The sequence below is a fragment of the Narcine bancroftii genome, chromosome 12 (assembly GCF_036971445.1).
Source record: "Narcine bancroftii isolate sNarBan1 chromosome 12, sNarBan1.hap1, whole genome shotgun sequence".
Classification (NCBI taxonomy): Eukaryota; Metazoa; Chordata; class Chondrichthyes; order Torpediniformes; family Narcinidae; genus Narcine; species Narcine bancroftii.
The window spans coordinates 56,311,634-56,327,295 of record NC_091480.1 but is presented as its reverse complement, the minus strand read 5'-3'; the positions used below and the strand labels follow the sequence as shown (position 1 = coordinate 56,327,295).

At 39.4% G+C, this 15,662-nt stretch overlaps 1 protein-coding gene across 6 annotated transcripts in view; it reads left to right on the top strand.

The window, feature by feature from the left end:
* The window catches only part of LOC138747055 (bromodomain adjacent to zinc finger domain protein 2A-like), a 145,339-nt gene that overhangs the window by 114,889 nt on the left and 14,788 nt on the right, over positions 1–15,662 (top strand). For all 6 annotated transcript variants that reach the window (XM_069905943.1, XM_069905944.1, XM_069905946.1 and 3 more), the window contains 5 exons: positions 2,432–2,624; positions 4,958–5,020; positions 6,608–6,752; positions 8,088–8,671; positions 9,652–9,898. In XM_069905943.1, the coding sequence (XP_069762044.1) occupies positions 2,432–2,624; positions 4,958–5,020; positions 6,608–6,752; positions 8,088–8,671; positions 9,652–9,898 (1,232 nt within the window). The remainder of the gene's footprint in view (positions 1–2,431; positions 2,625–4,957; positions 5,021–6,607; positions 6,753–8,087; positions 8,672–9,651; positions 9,899–15,662) is intronic.

Sequence of the window (15,662 nt, the reverse complement as noted above, 5' to 3'; positions counted from 1 at the left end):
TTAGCTAGGATAAAAAGTGGCAGAGACAGAGGACACCCTTATCTATTCAAGGGAAAACCTGCTGACATCTGATTGTTAGTTATAATTTTACTTGTGGTTTATGATTGAGTTCTTATCCAGTTTATAAATTTTCTGCCTATGCCAAATATTTCCAATATTTTAAATAGGAAAGACCATTCTGATCGGTCAAATGCTTTTTCTGTGTCTAAGGAGATAGTTATACTTGGATTCAACTTTGATTTTGCCATATGTATTATATTAAACAGTCTACTTAGACTATTTCAAAATGTTTTCCTTTAACAAATCCTACCTGATCTGTATTTATTAATTTTGGTGGCTATTGTCCCAGTCTATTAGCTAATGCCAATATTTTATAAGTGATATAGGTCTATATGATGAAGCTTTTAATGGGTTTCTACTTTTCTTCGGTAACACTGTAATTATAGCAGTTGAGAAATATTCTGAGAGGGTCTGGGTCTCCACCACCTGGTCCAATACATCCATCATAAGAGATATCAATAAATCTTTAAATTCTCTGTCGAACTCGATAGGAAACCCATCCTCCCCTAGAGATTTGTTAGCTTGTAAAATACCCAAGGCTTTCTCGATTTCTTCTCTTGTGAAAGAGGCATCTAAATCAATTCATTCTCAATCTTCTAATTTTGGAAGTTCAACATTTGTATAAAGAACTCATCCATCTCATTTTAATCTAATAGTTCTGATTTATATAGTTTTGTATAGTATTATCTAATAGTATTATTTATATCTTTTTTATTATAAGATAATATCGGCCTCTGTTTTTATTGCATTTATCATTCTAGATGATTCCTCTGCCTTTAACTGCCAAGATAAAATTTTATGCGCCCATTCCCCTAATTCGTAATATTTTTGTTTGGTTTTTAATATATATTTTTTAGTTCTATATGTTTGTAATGTGTTATATTTCAATTTTTTAAAATCTCTAACAGTCTATATTTTTCTTATGACCCTGTTCTCTGATATTCCTTTTCCGATTTCATTATATCTTTCTCTAGACCACTGTAGCATATTCTCTCTTCAGATTTTTTTTGTATAAAAAATAATTTGTCCTCTTGGATAAACTTTAAGCGAATCCCATATTAAAAAGCTATTATCAGTAGAAGAAAGGTTAGTTTCACAGAATAGTTCTATCTGTGTCTTAATAAACTCACAAAAGTCCATCCTTTTCAACAGTGTGGCATTGAGACGCCATCTGTATACATTTTCTTGTTTTTCCATTATTGCAATAGTTAAGGTTAATGGTGAATGATCTGATAGAAATCTCGCCAAATATTCTGTTTTTACTACTCTTTAACTGGGCAGACATTAAAAACAAATCAATCCTTGTATGTGAATCATGTACCCTTTAATAGAATGAGTCGTCTCTTTCTACGGGGTTAAGCTGCTTCCATATATCAATCAAATTTAAATCCTTCATAAATGATAATGTTGCTTTTGCCCTTGTCATTGTTCTGGCTGATTTATCCAGTATTGGATCTAGACAGAAACTGAAGTCTCTTCCAACCAATCGCATCTTTCTCCAAAGCTTTGAGCTTTTCCTGTGTTTTTACCAAGACTGTTTCTGCTTGGGTCATTCTTTTCATTAAGTCTTCAACGATTTCTTTAATATCAAGCTTTCAACCATGTCTCTCATTACATTTCCAACGCCAACAAATCGGTTGCTCAAGTTTTCCATTTTCTCCATGATAATATTTACTTCTTGTCTTGACTCCTCAGATCTGCCAGGGTCCACTGGTCCTGAGGTCACTCTTGCGCTGCTCCCCTGATAGGTTCTATCAATAACCCCAAAGTTAGCGAGTGAGAAACGATAGGCTTTAATACATTTTAGATTGTGGCTGGCTCGATTCCATGTGCTCGAATGAAGGACGGGGGAGGGAGGTCGACCTTTATGGCCGGGTCACAAGGGGAGGAATTACTAGGGATCAAGTCATCAGTGGGCGAGCCAGCTACCCATACACAGTCAAACATGCATATCACCTCATCCCTTTTGGGCTTTCGTTTGATGTTCCTAGCTGAGTAGAAACTTCTTTTTTTTTGTTCTCGGTTGCCTTGGTTTTAGAAGCTGCTTTGTTGAGATGCTGTCTCTTGTAGAGGTCCTCGATGGAGTGAAGACTGCTGTCCATGATGGCGCTGGCCGAGTTTGTGTGCCTGTGGACACGTCAGATTGATTTTACTGTGATGAACTCCACTGCCATTATTTGCATCGAAATTCCGGCCTGAGGTTGCATGGAATGAGATGAACATGGTAGCAGGAGGGGATTCTTGGGGTCTTTGCCTGCACCAGGTTGTGTTGCCTTGCTCTCCTGTCTCGCTCTGCATACATGTTTAACAGGGCACAGACCAAAGTGAAAGGCATTTCGTTTTGGCCTGAATTTCTTCTGGTGATTGGCAGGTTGCAGCGTTCTCTGAAAAAGAAGAAAGGATTTGAAAAGCCCAAAAACATCATGGAAGATAGGCGAGGGAAACGAGGTCTCGGGTTTGAAGTTGACCTCGATGATGCACCTGTAGACAATGGAAATGAAGAAAGTGTGAATGAGTGCACCAAAGGCAAATTGTCAGAAAAGAGAAATGAAGGAATCATGGTGGTAAGTGACTTTTTTGGCCTGTTTTAAACCCCATTTTGTAACTTCCCATTGCCATGAACACTCCAACAGTGGTACAGTGGGTAGAGTCACTGCCCACCTCCGCTGCTGTCTGTGGGATTACAACTGTACCCTCGATGAGGAGGATCACTCTGAGTCCCGACCCAACCGGGCATAATTGTAAATGGTGAGGGAGCTCGGCAGCTCCTTTTGATTTAGGAGATGTAAAGGTTAAAATCTTGGTGGGGTGGAGGGGGACGTCGGGGTTTAACTTAGTCAATTTTGTGCCTGTTTCTTTAAGAGAATATTGTTTGCCGTGTTACCATAGTGACAATGATGTAATATGTCGTAATATCCTCCCAGACTAATGACTTGCTCATTATTCTACAAGATGTGAAGGAAGAGTGAGCAGGAGAAATTTTTCTTAGAATTTTTTGTGCATCTCTTTAAATACCTTTATGTATCTCTTTAAAGTTTGAGCTTCTTTATATACGTTTAATATCTTCATTATACAGTAAATACTTTGTTTTTCATTGTTATGAAAGTCTTAATATGAAGCTACGCAAAATGTTTATCCGTTTTATCAACGAGTTAAAGCTACATAAAGTAACAGCCACAGAGTTGGATTTATTGGATTAGAGATTGAAATTTGGAATATTATGGCTCATGCTTTTGGAAGATGAGACTTTGAAATTAGGATAGATTAGAATAAGGAAAGTGTCTTCTATAGGGGACACCTGGCTAACTCCTCTGGGTTTACTCTGAGGTTTGCAGAGGGTGACTCTTGCATTGAGTTAGACAGAAAATAAAGCCCCCCCCCCCCCACATTTTCCCAGGATAAAGTGTCATAAACACCAGAGTACTCATGCTTAAGGCAAGGGGGAGCAAGTTTAAGGGGGATATATAGGGAGAATATTTTGCACAGAGTGGTGGGTCCTTGGAATGGGCTGCCACAAGTAATGGTTGAAGCAGTTGCAATAATAACGTTTAAGAGGCTTTTGGATAAACATGAATATGGAGAGATAGCTCTTGAGTGCAAGCAGCAGTTTTAGTTTGATTTGAACATGTTCAGCACAGACACGTGGGTCGAAGTGTTGTGTTGTTCGTTCTGTTGTCCTGTCACATTCCCAGCACTGAGGTAGATACGAAGTAAAACTGGGAGGCACAGTTATCGTAGCACCTCCTTTACAGAGCTTGCGATTCAGACTGGGGTTTGAATCCTGCGCTATCTGTCAGGTGTTTGTATGTTCTCCCCACATCTGCTTGGTTTTCCCCGGGGGCTCTGTTTTCCTCCTACCGTTCAAAATGTCCTGGGCGGGGTTGTAGGTCATTTGGGTGTAAATTGGTTGGCACGGGTTCGTGGGCCGAAAGGGCCTGTTACCATCCTGTATGCCTAATTTTTTTTTAATTAAAAAAAAACATTAAAGGTCTCTCTACACTTTTAAGTCAAACACTCCCAGCGCAAGGTCAGCATGTGGTAGACGTAGAGCAAAGCTCCCTCCACACTATCCCTGGTTAAGACACAGAGTGAACCTCCCTCCACATCGTCCTGCCGTTCACTCGTAAGGCAGGCCAGACTAGTTTTGATACAGAATGAAAGCCCTCTCTACATTGTCACAATAAAATGCCCAGTTAGGATGTTGCCAGTTGAATTTGTGCAATAGTTTTCTACCGCACGCCTTCAACCTTTCGGCTGGTGTTCTTTGTAGACAACACTTTCCTTATTCTAATATATCCTAATTTCAAAGTATCATCTTCCAAAGTGTGAGCTGCGATATCCCAAATATTGATCTTTTTAATCCAACAAGTCAAACTCCGTGGCTGTTACTTTATGTAGTTTTAATTCGTTGATAGAACGGATAAACATTTTGCGTAGCTTCACAATAAGACTTTCATAATGGTGAATAACAAAACATTTACTGTATGATAGAGATACAAAGATGTATAGAGATACAAAATTTAAAGAAAAATTTCTCGTGCTCACTCTTCCTTCACATCTTGTAGAATGAGAGCAAGGCGAATATTATGACATATTACATCATAGTCACTGTGGTAACACTGCAAACAATGGTTCTCTTGAAGAGACAGGCACAAAATTAACTAAGAATCAAAAACATAAGGTTTTAACCTTCACATTCTCCCTCCATTGGCACTCTGTACTGGACATTGTGGAAGGTGAAAGCTGCCTGTTTGGTTATAAATTTCACATGTTGTAGAGAAAGGAGGACTGGAGCTTAACAAAACAAATCTTTAGCACTGTAATTACTTATCAAAGCTATGAAAATGATGAGGTTGTTATTTGTTCCTGCTGTAAATGACTCTGTTCCCCATCCCAGGAGCATGAGCAGCTGTCCAACAGTGTGTCTGAACTAAACTGCCAGATTGAGAAGCTCAGTAAGGTGAGTTACTGTAGAATGGATCAGTTGTCCCCTTGAATCGGTGTCTCTGTTTCACAGTCTTCATGTGAGAAACACATTTTAATCCCAACTTCCTGCTTGATCTCATCCCCTTTAATGGCACTCTTTATCAAGAACCTTTATACAGTGCAAGACCAAAAATCTGGATGCCAGAAATCCAGACTTTTTCCAAAACTCAAATATTTTAATTTTAGCAAGCTTTTGCATGCATACATAAAGCATCACAGATGGACAGCAGCTATGCTTGTTGACTTTATTTTTCTTTAAAACTGTTCATTTGATAAATGAAATATGCTGTGTTTGCTAATGAATAAACAGTCAAAATTCCTCAAACTTTATTTTTGAAAGTACTGCCCAAGAATCTGGAAAATCCAGACCGACCCAATCCCTAAGCAGTCTGGATTTTAGGACTTCTACTGTAATTTGTTCTTGAAGCTACTCTCATACTGCTTTGAACACACTTGGTGGCTGCTGGAGCCAACACCACTGTTTACCCTAATATGTCCCTTGTTTATTAGGTCAACTGTCTTCAACACATCTTGAAGCAGAAAAAAAAGTCAAATTTTATTGAGCCATCCTTTGTGTCAGTAATCAGGCAACCCTGATAATTCTGTTTCCTTTCTATAATGGTGGGGGGGGGGGGGGGTGGGGGGGGGGGCTCAAAAGTTCACCCATTCACCCAGCTGCAGCCTCAGGTGCTGGACAATTGAAACATCACTCCCATGCCTTTCTATTCAGACCTAAAACTTTTTTCTCTGCATTGTCGGACCCATTGACCTGCAGTCAAGTTGACTCTGCCTCTATTTACCAACTGAGGTGTTCTCGATTGTGTACTCCACGAATCATGCCCCAATACCTCCAATTGCTTAATGTTTTTCCCCTAGATTGTCAGTCCAAATCAACTGTGCATAGTGTGAATGAGAACAGTCAACATGCAGACTTGTGAAAACACTGCTCTCGATATCGGTTCACTCTCAGGCACTTAACTTTATCTCGACATTGTTGCTTTTAGTGCACTGACCATCTCTTTCAAACAGTTTATATGTTGCTTTTAATATGGTAACAAGATTCTTCATAGAGCTGACAAGCTAAATCGGACACTGAGCCACTTGATATGTTGGGGCAGGCAATCAGATATTTGATCAAAGAAGGAAGCTGGAGATGGGGCAACAGCACAGAGGGATATTTCAACAAGACAGTTTTTGAACTGAAGCTTAAATGGGAGTGAGGGCAGGTCAGTGAACGTGGGACTGGTGGATGACTAGATGAGTTACAGGCAGCAGGACTTAGGAGTCTTTTTTAGTTTATTAGGAGTAAAAAAAAAAATTGGGTCTGAAGTGTTTTAATTCCATGCACTGTAATCAAGAGCCTCCAATAAACCTTTCTCTTCAGTATTTTCAGCAGGTGTCTTGCAGTGTTCCCAAAAACACACACACATTTAATTTGCCTCCAGATCACTGTCTCTGCCTTGTCTTTACTCTACTATATTGCCTTTTGTGAATACAAGAGCTTGAGAGTACTGTGTCATTGGTGTTTGGTAACCATTGCCTCCATGGCTTGTTTCCATAGAGACAAGTTTTTTTTGCACAGAAGCTGCTTCAATTCTCCCAGAAATTACGTGCCTTGTTATTGGGGCGAGACCGCTTCAGGCGTCGCTACTGGGTCTTTCCACACCTTAGTGGCGTGTTTGTGGAAGGCTCTGATGAATTAACGGGTAAGGATCACAAGATGTGCGCGTGCATGCCTGTGCATGTAAAACAGTTCAGTCCCAGGATACATACTGTTTTGTGGCTTAACACTGAGACCATACAATTGCTTTCTACACCTCTATTATGAACTTTAAGTGATTTGTGTGCAAGGACAGCCAGGTCCCTCTGAACACCAGCACTTTTCAAAAACTCACCATTTAAAAAGTACAGTAAAACCCTTGGTATCTGGAATTCAAGCAACCAGCACCCTCAAGCAACAAGGGGGGGGGGGGGGGAACCCAAATTAAAATAAATAAGAATAAAATAGCAGGTAAAAAAATACTCATTTAAAATTGTAAAACAAATGTTCTCTGAAGTCACACATAGACCTTGGGTGAAGATGGGAGCCAATATCCAGCCAATGGAGGAAGAGCCTTGGTCGAGTTTTGCTCATAGCAGCTTTTTGAATAAAGTTGTGTGAAACAGCAATGGGGTGGGGTTGCCCAGGATGAAGAGCTGGTTGATGCCACTCACTGTTGGGGTGACTCTCTCAAAGTGTCTCCTTATCCCTGCTTAGTAAGAGTTGCCCTAGTCGGAGGCTTTATGTGTAAACTTTGGTGGGGGGAGGTGTTAATTATCTGTTATTTGTCTTTCGGGCGGTTCCGTGGAGGGGGAGAAACCTGCAGATGCAGTGACAGTGAAATGTTTTCAAAGAATGTGACTGAGAATAAAGTAAAATGCTTTAAGGTTTATATATTCATGCAAGTGAAGTTTGTTCAGTACAAGTACAGTGTAGTATTTTTGCCTTTTAAACTGTTTATTCTTAATACAGGTGTATTAGTTAGGGTAAGTCTCGAGTCTTATTAGTGAGAATAAGTCTCAAGCAACCAGAAAATGTATTTAACTGGCATCCACCAATGCCCATAGATGCTGGATACCAAGCAGATCACATTTCCACATTGTTTAATTTGTCACTTTCTTGTTCATTCACTTCATCCACCTATATCTCCTGAAGTCATTTTCAGTCTTTATATAAATCCCTATTACATGATGATAGTGGAAATCTGAAATAAAAATAGAACATGATAGAAGGACTTAGCAGATGAGGCAATGTCTGTGGAAAGCGGCGCAGTCAACATTTCTGGTTGAAGACCTTCCCCTGACCTGAAATGTCAACTGTTTTCTCATTCCACGGATGCTGCCTGACTGGCGGCATTCTTCCAGCATGTTCTGTTTCTGACACTGTTCAATATTCAAATGTTACGGTGGGACATTAAGTACTGACCTTGTCCATCGTAGCAATGGAACCCATTGGGGCAGTGTAACTCTGACGGAGCCTTGTTGCTGTTACTCTCCACCAGCTACTGAAGAGGTGATCACGGAAATGAGTGAGCTTCAGCACCTTGAGGCTGTTACAGACAACGAACCTAGTGCGAAACCCAGCTCTGCAGTCAGGCTGGAGGATGAGCAGAAGAGGAAGGCTGTCCCAGAGAGCCCAAAACAGCAACCGGCAAACCTCCGATGCTGCAGCGATTCGCAGCAGGAGGCACTTTCTGCTGCCCAGCCTCACTTGAACCTTGAACAGTTGGCAGTGTTTTTGGCATGGCTCAGTGTCCTGCAGAACTCTGTGTCGAACCTCTCCATCCCTACACCTCAAGGCAGCACTGACAAAGACAACCTGGCGGCCTTCTCCCCAGAGGTCCTGCTGGCTAGCAATCACAAGCTGTTTGATCTCAGCGTCCCAAACTCCGAGCAAAAGGTCAAAGACTGCGCTGAGAAGCAAGGGCAGTGGTTCAGCCTTCTCCCCAGGATCCCTTGTGACACCTCTTCCATTACCCAACTCCCTACTTCTCTGCCACTAACTCTGGAGCATCAGTCCCAAAGAGCAGATTCTGATCCGAAGGAACTGGACTGTGGTCCACTGAAGTCTCCTGCCATTGGACAGGTATGTGGCTTCTTTCCTTGGTTAAGGGAGGCAAATCTTAAACTTGGATGTTGGAACTGTCTGCATGGTCAGGTGGACACTTTCGCCCCTTAATTTTTAGACAACAAAACCAGATATGGGAGCAGAAGAAGGTCATTTAGCCCACCAAGTCTGCTCCATCATTCCATCATGAGCTGATCCATTCTCCCACTCAGCCCCATTCCCTGGCCTTCTCCCCATAACCTTTGATATACTGACTATTCAGATAGCTATCAATATCTGCCTTAAATACACCTAACGACCTGACCTCCACAGCCTCCCATGGCAGCAAATTCCAGAGGTTCACTGCTCTCTGGCTGAAAAAATCCTCTGTGTCTGATTTAAATGGGTGTCCTTCAGACATGAAGTTGTGCCCTCTTGTCCTTGATTCCTCTACTCTGTCCCGCCCTTTCAACATTCAAAATGCTTCTATGAAGTTGTCCCCCCCCACCCCACCTTTGAACTCCAAGAGGTACAGACTAAGAGCTGTCAATGTTCCTACTGAACAGGAAGGCGTGCAGATTGACATCTGTCACAGTGCAGATGTAGGCTACCTGCATCATGTTAGAGACGTGTCCAGAGAATCAAACAAACTGCGGATGCTAGAAACCTGAAATAAAAATTGAAAGTGATGGAAACACTCGCCAGGTCAGGCATCATCTGTGGTGAGAGAAATAGAGTTAATGTTTCAGCTGTGGGAACATAATGTTTTGATTGATGAATTGGTTGTCAGATTTCCTTCTACTTTTGCTGGGCATAAGATTAAACTTGACACAAGACTGGACCCAGATCTGGGCACAGTGCCTTGCCATTGCCCTTGATTGGCACTTTCCCAGCAATGTTAAAACCGTGGGTGTTTTTAACAGTAATTCCCAATATTGTGCGAGGTCTTGCTCCCAGTGGGCTCTATCAAACTGCATGCACCTGCTGCTCACTTCATTCACCTTTCCTTTCTCTTGCAGCCTTTCATGGAGACCCCATATAATGCACAGTTCAATGACCCTCTGATCCTTGACCCTGCCTGTGGGACCTCAGATTCCGGCCTTCCCAAAGCCAGCATCCCCGCAACCAAGGAAGACGTGCAACCTCCTCAGTCTGAAGCCCTTCCTCAGGCTAAAAGTACATGGCCATTGAAGCCCAAGTGCTGTGGACAGCCGTCAAAATTCCTGAAAGACTTGAATCAGTGCCAATTGATGCCAATTCCACCAGGTAAGGTTCCTGCGGATTTTAGGGGTTCTCATCCAGTTGGCTATTGTTTGGAAAGAAGCCCCACGCTGCAACCTGTGTGCAATGTGGCTCAGGAAACCTTGTGTTCTTGTTCTAGTTCTGACCTTTGATTGCAAAATGCACAGTGAAAAACTCCCACAAGGCCGTTTTATAAAACATGGGTGGCTTGCCAAAGAATTTGCATGGATTATCATTTTCACAAATTACAAGTACTAACTGTATATTTAATCTTTGTACAAATCTATTGTACTTGAAAGTTACCCACATCCCACATTCATCAACAAGCCCCCTGCCGGAGGAGTCACGTGATGGAGTAGTGGCCGGTCGGGGAACTCCAGCCCTCTCCGGAAAAGTTTAAAAAAAAACACAGAAAACACAAAGGCACAAACACAAAAATTAAAATAAAGTGAAAGTAAAGGTGGGAAGAAAATGGCAGCGAAGAAAGAAAAGTCGAAAGCAACGGGAAGAAGAGAAGAAAAAAAGACATCGGAAGAAGAAGGTGAAGGCCTTACCTGTCCGAGGAGGCCCGCCGCGAAGAGAGAAGCCCGCTCCCTAAGGTCAGTCGAAGTCCCGAGCTCGGGACTACAAAAATGGCTCGCGGAGCCAAGCAAAAGTGCGCATGCGCGATGCGCATGTCAAAAAAAACACTGACGGGAGGGGGGACCAGCTGAGGAGTCGATCTCCACAGCTGAGAATGACAGCTACAGCACAACAACAAGAAGAGAACATAGAAAACAACGAGAACAAGAAAGAAGAGTAAAAAGAAATCAAGGAAACAACAGATGACCAACCCAGAGGAAGAAGAAGAAGAAGAACATAGAGAAATGGAAGAAGGGAAGGGCAAGACAATGGATTTTTTTTTAAAGAATATATGGAATCAGTAAAAGAATGGCAATCACAAGAATTTAGTGAAATAAAAAGAATAATTAAAAGTACAGAAGAAAAAATGAATATATTAGAGATGGTCATGTCAGATATAAGAAAAAGAATGGACAAGTTGGAAGAATGAGAAACAGCCGTAGAAATGGAAGTAGAGGACTTAAAAAAGAAATTAGAAGAATCTAATAAAAAAGTTAGAGACACAAGAGCTGTTAACTCAGAAGATAGATATAATGGAAAATTATAACAGAAGAAATAATATAAAGATAGTGGGCCTTAAGGAAGATGAAGAAGGCAAGAATATGAGAGAATTTATAAAAGATTGGATCCCCAGGGTCCTAGGAAGACCAGAATTACAGGAAGAAATGGAAATAGAAAGGGCACATAGAACATTAGCCCCTAAACCACAGCCACAACAAAAAACAAGATCCATTTTAGTAAAATTCTTAAGATGTACAACAAGAGAAAATATATTGGAGAAAGCAATGAAGAAAATAAGAGAGGACAAAAAGCCACTGGAATATAAAGGTCAAAAAAAATTTTTCTATCCAGATATAAGTTTTGAACTCCTGAAGAAGAGGAAGGAGTTTAATACAGCAAAAGCGATCCTATGGAAAAAAGGATATAAATTTATGCTAAAGTACCCAGCGGTACTTAAAATAGTTCTTCCAGGGCAGCAAAACAGACTATTCTTGGATCCAGAGGAAGCACGAAAATTTGCAGAACAACTACAAAACAGACAGAGAGTTGAAGACATGTAACGAGAGCATAAATGACCACGAACTATATGTATGTGTGTATATGGGTATATATATATATATATATATATATATATATATATATAGTGTATGTATATATGTGTACATGAGTATATCCGTATTTAAAAGAAAATATATAGAGTATAGATAAGAATTAATAAGGGAAAGAAAGGGAAGAGAGGAAGTAAGGAGGGAATTAAGAGAGTGACCTTTGTTATATATGAAAATTAAAATCTTTTCTGGGGTGGCTGGGTGGGGAGGAGTTACGGTCATTGGGAAATCAGTTGACGCTTGCGAGTGAATTCGCAAATCCAAATGGAGAGGGAAGATGTGGTTGCCCGACAAGGGATAAAGGGCAACTCAGGAAGGGGAGGGGATAGTGGGGTTAAAGAAATTTTAGATAGGAGAATAAGGGAAATGTTTGATGTTTTAGAAATGTTGTCTTAAAAAGTGTTCAAAACAAGAAAGCAGAAATGGATAAGAAGGAAAGGTGCTGATGAGGAAACGGAAAGGAAAGATAAACAAAGTATGAAAAGGTTATGTTGAACTATATGACTTTAAATATTAACGGAATACATAACCAAATCAAAAGGAAGAAACTGCTAAATTTACTGAAAAAAGAAAAAATTGATATAGCATTTGTGCAAGAAACACACTTAACTGAACTGGAGCACAAGAAATTAAAGAGAGATTGGGTAGGACATGTAACAGCAGCATCATATAATTCAAAAGCTAGAGGAGTAGCTATATTAATCAGTAAAAATGTACCAATTAAAATAGAAGAGGAAATAATAGATCCAGCAGGGAGATATGTAATGATAAAATGTCAGATATATTCGGAGTTTTGGAATTTACTCAATGTATATTCACCTAACGAAGAAGATCAAAAATTTATGCAAGATATTTTTTTGAAGATAGCAGACATGCAAGGAAACATACTAATAGGAGGGGATTTCAACCTTAATTTGGATTCAAACATGGATAAAACTGGGAAAAAAATTAACAGAAAGAACAAAGTAACCAAATTTATAATTAAATCGATGGAAGAAATGCAACTTTTGGATATATGGAGGAAACAACACCCAAAGGAAAAGAAACATTCATATTATTCGGGTAGACATAAAACATACTCAAGAATAGACCTATTCCTGTTATCAGTTCGCATGCAAGACAGAGTAAGAAAAACAGAATATAAAGCTAGAATATGCTACTTAAAAGGCAGGATTTTAGAGAATTAATTGAAAGACAAATTAAAATGGGACGCAATGAAAGCGTTCATCAGAGGGCAAATAATAAGTTATGTAACCAAGATGAAGAAGGACTACAATCAGGAAACAGAGCAGTTGGAAAGGGAAATAGCAAATATAGAAAAAGAATTAGCAATGAAGGAAGACACAATTAAAAGAAGAGAATTGGCAGATAAAAAAATAAAGTATGAAACACTACAAACATATAAGGTGGAGAAGAACATAATGAAGACAAAACAGAAATATTATGAACTAGGAGAAAAAACGCACAAAATTCTAGCATGGCAGCTTAAGGCAGAACAAACTAAGAGAATGGTATTGGCATCAAGGAAAAAAGACAAACAAATCACATATAATCCAACGGAGATTAACGAAAACTTCAGAGAATTCTACGAACAATTATACCAAACTGAAAACAAAGGGAAAGAAGACAAAATAGATTAATTTTTAACTAAAATTGAACTACCAAAATTACAAATAGAGGAACAAAATAAATAAACAGAACCACTTGAAATAGTAGAAATACAAGAGATAATAAAAAAACTACCGAATAATAAAACACCAGGAGAGGATGGATTCCCAATAGAATTCTATAAAACATTTAAAGATTTATTAATTCCTCCCCTCCTGGAAGTAATCAACCAGATTGATAAAACACAAAGCTTACCAGATTCATGCAAAACAGCAATAATTTCAGTAATACCAAAGAGAGGGAAAGATAAACTCGCACCAGCGTCATATAGACCAATATCTTTACTTAACACAGATTATAAGATAATAGCTAAACTATTAGCAAACAGATTAGCCGACTATGTACCAAAAATAGTAAATCTAGACCAAACTGGATTTATTAAAAAAAAGACGAACAACAGACAATATTTGTAAATTTATTAACTTAATTCATGCAGTAGAAGGAAATAAAGCTCCAACAGTAGCAGTTGATTTAGACGCAGAGAAGGCCTTTGACAGAGTAGAATGGAATTATTTATTCAAAGTACTACAAAAATTCAGTTTACCAGAGAAATATATTAATTGGATTTCTTTTCTTTGGCTTGGCTTCGCGGACGAAGATTTATGGAGGGGGTAAAAAGTCCACGTCAGCTGCAGGCTCGTTTGTGGCTGACCAGTCCGATGCGGGACAGGCAGACACGATTGCAGCGGTTGCAAGGGAAAATTGGTTGGTTGGGGTTGGGTGTTGGGTTTTTCCTCCTTTGCCTTTTGTCAGTGAGGTGGGCTCTGCGGTCTTCTTCAAAGGAGGCTGCTGCCCGCCAAACTGTGAGGCGCCAAGATGCACGGTTTGAGGCGTTATCAGCCCACTGGCGGTGGTCAATGTGGCAGGCACCAAGAGATTTCTTTAGGCAGTCCTTGTACCTTTTCTTTGGTGCACCTCTGTCACGGTGGCCAGTGGAGAGCTCGCCATATAATACGATCTTGGGAAGGCGATGGTCCTCCATTCTGGAGACGTGACCCATCCAGCGCAGCTGGATTATATAAGGGGCCATTGGCGAAAGTGACAGTAAATGGATATATATCAAAACAATTTAACTTAAGCAGATCAACAAGGCAGGGATGCCCACTATCGCCCTTATTGTTCGCGTTAGCCATAGAACCACTAGCAGAACTGATAAGAACAGAAAATAAAATAAGAGGGATAAAAATAAAAGAGAAGGAATATAAAATCAGTTTATTTGCAGATGATGTAATAGTATACTTAACAGAACCAGAAATATCAATAAAAGAATTACAATAGAAATTGATTGAATATGGAGAAGTGTCGGGATACAAGATTAACGCAAATAAAAGTGAAGCAATGCCAATGAATAATGCGGATTTTTCAAAATTTAAGAAAGAATCACCATTCAGATGGCAAATGCAAGCAATACGATACAAATAAATACAAATATATAAAAACCTCGGCCATCTATATAAACTCAATTACAGGATGACTTAGAACATTGGAAAGACTTACCACTAACACTAATAGGAAGCATAAACTGTATTAAAATGAACATTTTCCCAAGGATACAATATCTATTTCAGGCATTGCCAATACACTTGACGGAGAAATTCTTCAAGGAGTTAAAGAAAATAATAAGGAAATTTTTATGGAAAGGGGGGAAACCGAGGATAGCACTAGATAAATTAACAGAATGGTATAAACAAGGAGGCTTACAACTGCCAAACTTTAAAAATTATTATAGAGCCGCACAATTAAGATTCCTATCAGATTTTTATCAAACAAGGGAAAAGCCAGATTGGACTAGATTAGAACTAGATAAAATAGGGGAGAAGATGCCTAAACATATATTATATAAATGGGATGAAAAATTGGTACAATGTAGGAATGCTCCAGTATTACATCATCTGCTCAATATTTGGAAGAAGATTCATGTAGAAAGGAATAAAACAAATTAACAACTACCAAAACTAATACTGATGCAAAATCAGCTAATCCCTTTTACAATAGATAACCTTTCCTTTAGAGAATGGGGAAAAAAAAAGGGATCAAAAGAATAGAAAATTGTTTTTCAGGAAATAAATTATTATCCTTTGAACAAATGAAGGATAAATATAATATAACTCATGATACAGTGTTGGCATACTACCAACTGAAATCCTACTTGAAGGACAAATTGGGAAGCAGTCTGAGGTTACCAGAGGGAAGTAATTTTGAATATGTGATTACAGACACAATGATAATCAAAAAATTTATTACAAACATGTATATTAAACTACAAGAAAAGGAGAATGAGGAAACAAATGGTAAAACTAAACAAAAATGGGAACAAGATCTAAACATAAAGATAAAGTAGGAAACATGGGAGAAGTTATGCTCAGGAACTATGAGAAATACAATAAATA